This window comes from Malania oleifera, chromosome 10 (genome assembly GCF_029873635.1).
Source record: "Malania oleifera isolate guangnan ecotype guangnan chromosome 10, ASM2987363v1, whole genome shotgun sequence".
NCBI lineage: Eukaryota > Viridiplantae > Streptophyta > Magnoliopsida > Santalales > Ximeniaceae > Malania > Malania oleifera.
This window is the reverse complement of record NC_080426.1, coordinates 43,757,401-43,766,733: the sequence shown is the minus strand read 5'-3', so window position 1 is coordinate 43,766,733 and position 9,333 is coordinate 43,757,401. Positions and strand designations below refer to the sequence as shown.

Here is a 9,333-nt window from a genome sequence, read left to right as displayed (position 1 = left end):
AGACAAGACAGAGATTTTATGCAGTTTAAATATAGCTACTCCACGGGGGGATTGGATCAAAGTTTCACTATTTCGGGAGGAATTACAATATGATATGAATATGACTTTATACAAAATATCTCTCCTTATGTTTTCTACTTCTATTTTTATTTCTTCTTCTTTTCCTACTCACTCCACTGGCTATGTGAGAGGACGTATTTATAGCTTTCACAAGTTAGCTAATGCTAACTTTATTAATGCAAACATATGAGAAATGTTCATAGGAATATGAATTAGTATAGACATATAAAGTAGGTTCATGGGGACATGAAAATGTGGACAAGATACGGATAAATGACAGCCATTTATTTTATGTAAGTTTAAATATTTTTGTAAAAAACTTGAAGGGGCAGAAGTGATAAATGAAGAAAAGCCAGGGTAAGAATAATTAAATAGTGCAAAAAAAGGGTGTGAATAATTAAATAGTGCAAAGACGGGCGTCAAAAGTAAAGATAATACCAATAACAAAAAGCTCTCAGGTTTAAAAATTTTCGTGGATTAGGGTTTATAGTGCAACGATCAGAAGAAGAAGAAGAAAGGCGGAGGAGTTTTCAGGGAGAAAGCGACATAAATGTCGAAGAAGAACAGTTTAGCTCGCAGGAAGAAGCAGCACGAATTCGAGCTCCAAAGTATTACTCTACAAACTTCTCTCTCTCTCTCTCTCTCTTTCTCTCTCTCTCTCTCTCTCTCTCTCTCTCTCTCTTTGTGTTCTGATGCAATCTTGGAGCTTCTATCCGGATTCGAATGAATATTCGTCCGTTTGGAAATACTATTCTTTCTTTGAAAAACTAAATTCAATGTAAATTGGTTTCAGAAGGCGATAGAATTTCTTTCAAATTAAACGCTTTAGCTATTGGATTCAAATTTTCACTTTTTTTTTTTTGTTGCTAAATTAGGAGAGAAAGAAGAGAGAGAAAAGAAAGCCAACAAGCTCCAGGCGAATAAGAATAAGATGAAAGTAAGTCTGTCGCACTCCTCCCATCCCCTTTCCTCTGCGCTAATTTTCTTGTTTTAATCGGTTGTCAATTCACCTTGATGTTTGAAGTTCAGCTTAGTGCTTTTGTGTCACTTAAATTTTTAATTTTTTGCTTGCAACTTATTGGGTCGATTAACATGAAGAATCGGGTCGGTTAACATGAAGAACACGCATAAATTAACATTATTGTCAGATTACTTGCTGAATAACAATTCATATCTTGTTTTTTTTATAAACAACTGTGGAATGCATTCAAAAGCTCGTTGAAACTGGTCCAACGAGCGCACAACAATATAATGATAGTTTTAATGCACAATCAGGAACTGTTCTGGCATCGAGTAATGCTATACAGTTATGCTAAATATTGGGTTTAATTATGTTAAACTGGGTGCATGTGTTCAGGTTGATGGTAGTGGCAAGAAAATGAAGAAAGGCGCTGGTGGATTTCAAGTTGGGAAGAGAAAAGTGAAGACCAAACTGACAGCATTGGCAAAAGCTAAAGCTGCTCAAGCTATGGAGGTTGACAATTAAGGTCAAATTGAATAGTGGTTAACTGGTAGGATTTGTAACTTAGAAGAGAATATTTTTGTTTACTAATCTCTCTATAGCCACATTTTTGTTGTTAACCTGTATTTTGGCGAGATTAATTTTCTATATATTTATTCTTGTTATGCTTGTGTTACAGTATCGCGTTATTTTCCTTGCTTTACTAGATATTGTTCAGTTCCCATTTTGCTTCTAAGCAATAAAGTAACAAAACTATTGAAGGAGATTGAGAATGGCTTACAATCCTGATTGGTGATTTATCTAAGTAATAATGTAGGCACGTATATATAAAGCACTCTTAGATTGACCAGAGGACAGTTAATGACCCAAGTTTTCTTGCTGTAATAAAAGTACAAAACCACTACAGTTTCATGCTTTTTTTTAAAATTATTATGCTGAGTAGGCAAGACTATAGCAAGAGTGCTGGAGTGCAAACACCTGTGCTATAGTCCTGCCTGCACCTGTGCTTTAGAAGGAATTAGAGACTATAGAAAGAATTAGAGAAGGATAAATTTTTTATCTACTTCATTCAGTGTAAGCAGGATTAGGGCTTGTAGGTGGATGAATTCAGTTAGCAAGAACTTGTGCAAATTTGGTGTAATTGAGCAATGACATCATTAGGAACTTATTTTTTGTCAGGGATGAAATGGTATTTTTGGAAAAGAAGAGAAAACCAAGTACTACAAACTAGCTAGTACTATTTGATTAATATGAGTTAGAATCAAGGATGAAATTTTATTAATTTATGTTATTTGAGGAAGGGGAATGTGAGACATAGCTCTCACACCTTGGTGTGTAGAACATATTAGGGCTTGTGTATTGACTTTTTTCTAGGGATACTAAATAGTTATTGCCTTATGATTGAACAGACTGCAGAAAATTGAGCATGAATAAGAAAGCAGGTAGATTACAGAGGTTATTAACAGAAGCTTGGAAAAGGTTTGAAGCGCTATGCTTGTCTAGGAAGCCAGATGATGTTTGCATTCTATGGGGGGTTTGATGTTTGTTTAGTTTGGAGGAATTTTTATGACATTGATGATTAACAAATGTTCATATTTGCTAGCCTTAATATTAGTAGTGTTATGGTGGTGTCATGGATCCAAGTTTACTCAAACTTGTAGATTCGTGAGGCACCTATTGAGCATTCTTTCTAACAAGTCAGCCAATGTTTACTCAATCCAGCTTGCATGCTTGAGCACATAACTAATATGATTGTGAGCTAAGGTGGCAATGCCTAGAGTAGTATCACATGCAACCAGGAGCTTATATGGACAAGAGTTATATCCATAAAGCAATAGTACACACAACAAACATGCTCATAATACACATATATGTGAAAGGGCCTCTACTTGTATCTTTCATCCGACAAGATAACAATAAGTTCTTGCTTTGAAAAGGGTTCAGATTACAATGCAAATCCTTTAACAATTATGTTGTTATCCCCCCCCCCCCCCCCCCGCCCGGTTATTCCCTTACATTGTTATCCCTTGACACTCTGCCTCACTCAATTTGTTGATGCCCTTGTTGTCTTTCAGTTTAGGAAATCTTTGACAATCATCAGCAGTTCAGCCTTCTCTAGGCTGGCTGAATTCAGGAAGTCTTGAATATTTTGTGGAGTGCTGAAGGCCTTTGGTCTTCTCCCAACCCTTTCCATTTTACTAGCTACTCTTGTTATTGATGAGCTGCTTCTTTGACGATTTTCTTAGTGAGGATATCTTCAATGTCTTTTGTTCTAGACTACTTCCTTGAAAAGGGTGTCTCCGTGCTATCTATTAGTTGGGACTTTCTACATATGCATGATACAACTTCAAGTTGTTAACCATAAAACCTTGGGTGGGCAGTCATCCACTTTTGCCATTCAACTGAGTATGGTGCCCATTTGATTTTTTTCAAGACTTGGATTGGCACTTCTTACTTACGTAGGAGCCTTCTATATTTGTTGCAAAGGAATGGAAATATTTGTTATGGCACTTTAACTTTGAATTGCTGCGGACCTCAATCTTGATTTGCCTTTTTTTTTTTTGGGCCCTTTTCTGGCTTTCTCCAGATATGCTCGAGCAATTTCTATGTGTTGTCTCATTTTTTTTTTTTGTTGTAAAATGATGTGCTTTTGGACTCTTTCCACTATATGGACAATTGAGAGTGCTTGGTAAAGCCGGTTGCTTACTTGTACAGTCTCAAAAGAGCTGTTGATACTGATAGTCACATAGTAGTTAGAGGCGCAAGGCGAATTGAGGCACAAAGGGTATTTAAAGCCGAGGCGTGAGGCGAAGGCGCATGCCTCACGAAGGTGAGGCGCACAACTATTAAAATAGTGTAAAATGCCTATTTGGGGTAATTGATATATGAACATATGAATATCTAGTAATATTAGAATTTAAAATGCCAAAACATTCAATAGCAAAATTGGAAATTTAATGAAATTGCTAGGACAACAGCCAAAAGCATCAACAATTCAACATAGTTCAACATCAAAAGAAAAGAGTACAATAAAAGATTTCAAAGTCTAAAATCTAAAAATCCTCCTCAATCATCACTCATCAACTAAGTCTGCCAAGATATCATCATCTTTCTCTTCATCATCAGAATTGTTTTCTCCAACATCTTTTTCCTATTCTGTCTCCTCTGCACTATCCACTTGCATCTCATCCTCATCTACAAGTTCCAACGTTGTGGTCCGCCCCCTAGCACTGCTAGATGAAGCTCTTCCTCTAGATGATGATGACATATTTGCACTTATTCTTGATCTAGTGTTATGTGGGGGGTTATTTAGTCCAACAGCTCTAGCAGCAGAATCCCAAGTCAAAATATCATCTTCAAACACACGTTCATCATCCTCATCTGAATCGCCATCCATTCTATCAATCAACCACTCATTACTATCGTCAATGCCCTTTAGGAGGATGGGATCAATGGTGTCACGCTTGTCGTATCAACGCCTTAGAGTTCGATTATATTTCACAAATGCCAAATCATTCAAGCGTTGCTGGGATTGCCTATTTCTTCTTTTACTATGAAGCTGTAAAAAGTTTAAGGTAATATGGTAAATAATGATTCTAAAAAGCAGTAGATTGGTAGTTCATGTTCTTTAATCCATGATATACTAATGACTTACATGTTGGAATATGCTCCAATTTCTTTCACAACCGGTAGCACTACACGTGAGGCTAAGGATTTTCAAAACAAACTTTTGCAAGTTTGGGGTTGATGATCCAAATGACATCTACCATTGCGCTGTTATAAAATAAATTTTAAATGAATACCTACTAGGTAAATAGCAATAATAGTTTTAGAAAGAAAGAGGTAGTAAAAATGTCACTGTACCCGGTGCTTTTATCTTCCTTTGTCTTACTGCCAAATTAATTTTAAAGATGCTACTAGCGCTATTGTATTTTTCCAACTCATGTACAACTTTATCTTGCATTTCAAGGGTTGGCGGTAACCTTGCTATGCATTTGTACAAACCCGCCATAATTTCTTCATCTTGCAAAATGTTGGGGTTTGAATAGAAAAATTCCGGGTTCAAGTAGTGTGCAGCGGCACGCAATGATTGATGGAGTTGTCATCCCCATCTCGTATCAATAATTTCAAATGCCTCCTTGAATTTATCCTCTCTTTCACCGAAAGCATTAGCTATGGTTCCCTTAGCCCTATCCATTGCTTCATAAATGTATCCCATTGCAGGCTTCTTTTCCCCATCAACCAAACGGAGTACACGAACAAGTGGGCCTATCAACTTGAGAGCATAGACGATGGTACTGCAAAAGGTAGGCATCAAAACAATACTAGCTACTCTTTTGCCAGCTGCCTCCTTTGCCTATTTAGTAGTATTCCAATCTTCAAAAGTAAACATTTTCCTCAAGTTGTTCTTTTGAAGGTGGATTGAATGAAGGGAGACGAAGGCAGTTGCAAATCTTGTAACTGCAGTCCTTAGTAACTCCTTTCCTCCAGTGAACTATCTCATCAAGTTCACCACACCAACACGGCTATAAATATAACCATTCAAAAACATTGCCCTTTTCAAAGTTGTATGAATTGAAGGTATCTTCCCAATATCCTTCAATTTTAAATCGAGGCAATGAGCAACACACAGTGTCCAATATAAATGTGACCTCTTTGCTTCCAACAATCTCCCTGTTACTACATAGTTTGAAGCATTGTTAGTTACTACTTGAATCACATTTGATTCTCCAATTTCCTCTACCATCTCATCAAATTATTTGTACATTCTATCTGCATTCTTGACAAGATTAGAAGCATCAATAGACTTGATGAACACTGATCCCCTTGGAGAGTTCACTAAGAAGTTTATTATGTCCTTATTAGCAACTGAATCTCTCCAACCATCAGACATAATCAAGCATCCATATTTTGCCCATTCCTCCTTATGGACCTTTAACAACTCTTTCATTCGACTAACTTCCTGCTTTAGAAAAGGAACTCTCACTTCATAATAGTTAAGCTGCTTTATTCTAGGATCATATTGCCCAATCGATTCAAGTGCCACTGCAAAGTTGTCCAAACGTACAACATTAAATGGTATTTTAACATCGTACATCCGCCTAGCAAAATCTGCCATTGCCTTTTTTCTTAATTTTTTCTTGTACGCCTCATTTATTGATGTTTGCTTCATCTTTCCTTTTTTCCTGGCTTGAATTGCTTTCTTTGGAATAAGAGTAAAAAACAAGTCTATAGGCCCCTTTTGTTTTGGTTTCTTCGAGGTGGATTGGTATGGACTTTGACTTCAACTTCCACTTCCATCAGTAAGCACTCTTTTGCTATGAGTGTCAATTTCTTGAACTTCATCTTCTTCATCTTCACTATAATGATCTATGCCATCAAAGTTAGGCAATAACTCATTTTCCTCCATTTCTATATCTTTCTTCAACATATACTGCCTAATCTCCTCACGTACATGAGCAGGCCACTGAGAGCATTCTTTTACATTTCGAAATCCTCTAACAATATGTTGTTTTGCCCAAAATATTCCTCCCCTTTTGACTTTGCCACAAAAATTGCAAGTCAAATTATTTCTATTTTTGTTATCATCCAAATGTGCATACTTCCATGTAGTATCCTTCTTTGCAGAGGTAGAGTTTCCACTTCTAGAATCCATTTAAGATTTAAGACCTGGTATCCTAATTGCAAAAGCAATGTATCATATATTTCAAAAAAATGTATAGTTTGTGTACTGCATTTCCAAACAAATTACAAAACAGTAGCTAAATTCAGTAAAACAAGTATTATATATTAGTTATAAACTTGCATTAAACGACATAGTTAATTACATATAATATTATAAGAAGCAGCAGGGCTCTTGGTGGTTTAATGGCTCGAAGACAAGCTCACGAGAGCTCCTGTTGGTTTGAAATGTCGAAGACGAACTCACGTTGCTAGTTCGAAGGCTTGCAGACGAACAAGCGAAGGCTCCTGCTGGTTCGAAATGTGGAAGACGAACTTGCGAAGGGTCATGGGGCTTTGAAGGATTGAAGAAGAAGGGTTTCGTGCTGGATCCTGTTGGTTCAAGTCGAATGTGGGCTAGGGCTCATTTTGCTATGGCTATTTCTTTATTTAACAGGTTTAAAAAGTTCAAGGCGCGACTCACGTTGCCTGGAACCCCTCTGCGCCTCCTTGTGACTCTTGTAGGTCACTTTGCCTCGCCTGGGATGAGGTCCTGGACTCCTCACCCCTTTGCCCTTCGCGCCTGAGGCGCGCGCTTTTAACTACTATAAATAGTTGCGGAAGATTTTTGAGAGAGAGAAAAACATTAGCTACATTCAATGATTAAACCCAATCTTTTTATTGGTGTTTACAAAATGTTGTAAATATTCTTCTAATAACCCATTAAAGCGTTTCGTCTAACTATCTATTTATTGGTGGTAGCTTCTGGAGTGGTCGGTGGTAGCTTCTAGAGTGGTTAAGGATTGAGCCATTAGACGATAAAGTTTGGCCCATAATGCCCATTTAGAATTTAATATCTCGATCATTGATTCGACTTGTCAGAATTGCTCAATACTTCACCAAATTTTTAAGAATAGCTAAGCTTTCTTCTATGCAGGATAATCCTTCAGAATTGGTTGAATATTTGCTACAGCAGTATGATAGTCTTTGACTTGTGGAAGGGAAGTAATGAGATCCAAGGAAACACACTCCCATGACCTTGTAGGTATCGAAAGGGTTCTAACAACCAAGAAGTTTTCTTCCTTCCAACTTTTATCTCGCTGAGAGATAAGGCAAGCTTTTCTATATCTTGTCATATCTTCATCCATTTGTGGCCAATAATGTGCTTGGCTATTTAGGGCATATGTTCATTGCCGACTCGGACGGCCTCCCATGTGGTGTCATGACATTTCTTCAATAATGTGTTTTGTAGGTTCTTGGCCTTAGGCACATACAATCGTCGCCCCTCTTTAATCATTTTCATTAATGCTTTGGCTTGATGGTTAGTACTCACGTGCTTATGAATGAACTCTTTTATCGGTGATGATAGATAGTTATAGGTAGTTTACAAGTTTTAATGCCGCCAGCTCCGTTTTTCTACTAAGGGTGTCTTCCACGGTTTCTTGCCTTATATTCATAATAGAAATTGAACTCAACCAACCATTTCTACCAATAATTTTGTTTTGATCTTAAGATTGACTTGAGGAGTGATTGCCACATCATCTATTTTCCTATAATTTTGGATCCTAAGAGATAATGCTGCCAAATTCTAATCCAGTGTACGACAGCTAGGGGCTCTTTTTCCCTTGGTTTGTTAGTTCCATTCTTCATTGGTTAACTACCAAATTTCAAAAGCAAATAGTTTCCCTTTTTCCAAGAAAATGCTCCTAAAGCAAAGTTGGAAGCACCTATCTAGACCTTTAAGGGGCTTTGCGATATTCAGGAGAACCAATGTTGGCCCCATTGTTATCTTTCACTTGAGATCATCAAACAAGTATTGAGATCAATGCCATTTTACTCCTTTGTTCAAGAGATTTGTTGACAATATGATCCCTCTGGGATATTTTGATTGAATCTTCTATGGTGGTTGGAAGTCTAAGGTTGGTTTGTAGATCACTTACAAAGGTGGGTGTTTTCCTTTCATAAATCATGTGAACCTTGCCCAGATCCATTTGTACTTGCCCCTCTTCAATCGTGTGGACCAAGAGCTTAATGTATTTGTGCCCGAAGGAGCATTTCTCCCTTTTGAGGTAGAATTGTTTTTCTTTGAGTTTGTTAACGACTTGTTGCAAATGTTTCTTGTGATTTGCTAGAGCCCAACTACAAGCCATGTTGTTTTCAAGGTAGACAGCCGTGAACTTGTTGAGATATTTTTAGAAGAGCTAGATTATTAAGGGCAAAAAGTGGTGGTGCACTGGTTAGTCCAAAACGCATAACAAGGAATTCAAGTGCTTCATATCAAGCAATACAAGTGATTTTCAGTTCATCTTCTTAGGCAATGTGAACTTGATGGTAGCCTGATCGTAGATCCAATTTGGTAGAGTATTTGATAGTGCTTCAAATAGGTATGCAATCAAGGGATGGGATACTTATTTTGGACATTGAACTTATTTAGTGCCCGATGGTCAACACACCATCATAGGCTTTTATCTTGTTTCTTTTGGAACAAAAACGGGTGCATCGGAAGGGATTTTGGGGTGTCAAACAAATCCCACTTTAAGTAACTTGTTTAGTTGCCTCATTACTCTAATATTTTCAAGGGTGACATTTGATGAGGGGCTTAAATAGGTAATTTCATATTGGGAAACAGAAAGACTTTAGTTTCGTGATCC

The 9,333-nt window shown here is 37.3% G+C and overlaps 1 protein-coding gene across 1 annotated transcript; it reads left to right on the top strand.

Moving 5' to 3' along the window:
* The first annotated feature begins 459 nt into the window (after positions 1-459).
* LOC131166114 (uncharacterized) lies at positions 460-1,697 on the top strand. The gene is made up of 3 exons (XM_058124411.1): positions 460-668; positions 936-997; positions 1,418-1,697. Exons 1-3 carry the CDS (start codon positions 611-613, stop codon positions 1,544-1,546), a joined length of 249 nt encoding a protein of 82 aa, XP_057980394.1. The 5' UTR covers positions 460-610; the 3' UTR covers positions 1,547-1,697.
* Positions 1,698-9,333: the final 7,636 nt, after the last annotated feature.

What these genes read in the sequence shown, in the direction of transcription:
- LOC131166114 (XM_058124411.1), top strand. Translation starts at nt 611, where the DNA reads ATGTCGAAGAAGAACAGTTTAGCTCGCAGGAAGAAGCAGCACGAATTC. An exon ending in GCACGAATTCGAGCTCCAAA is followed by an intron (nt 669 to 935) that starts GTATTACTCTAC and finishes TTGCTAAATTAG; the next exon opens with GAGAGAAAGAAGAGAGAGAA. An exon ending in CGAATAAGAATAAGATGAAA is followed by an intron (nt 998 to 1,417) that starts GTAAGTCTGTCG and finishes GCATGTGTTCAG; the next exon opens with GTTGATGGTAGTGGCAAGAA.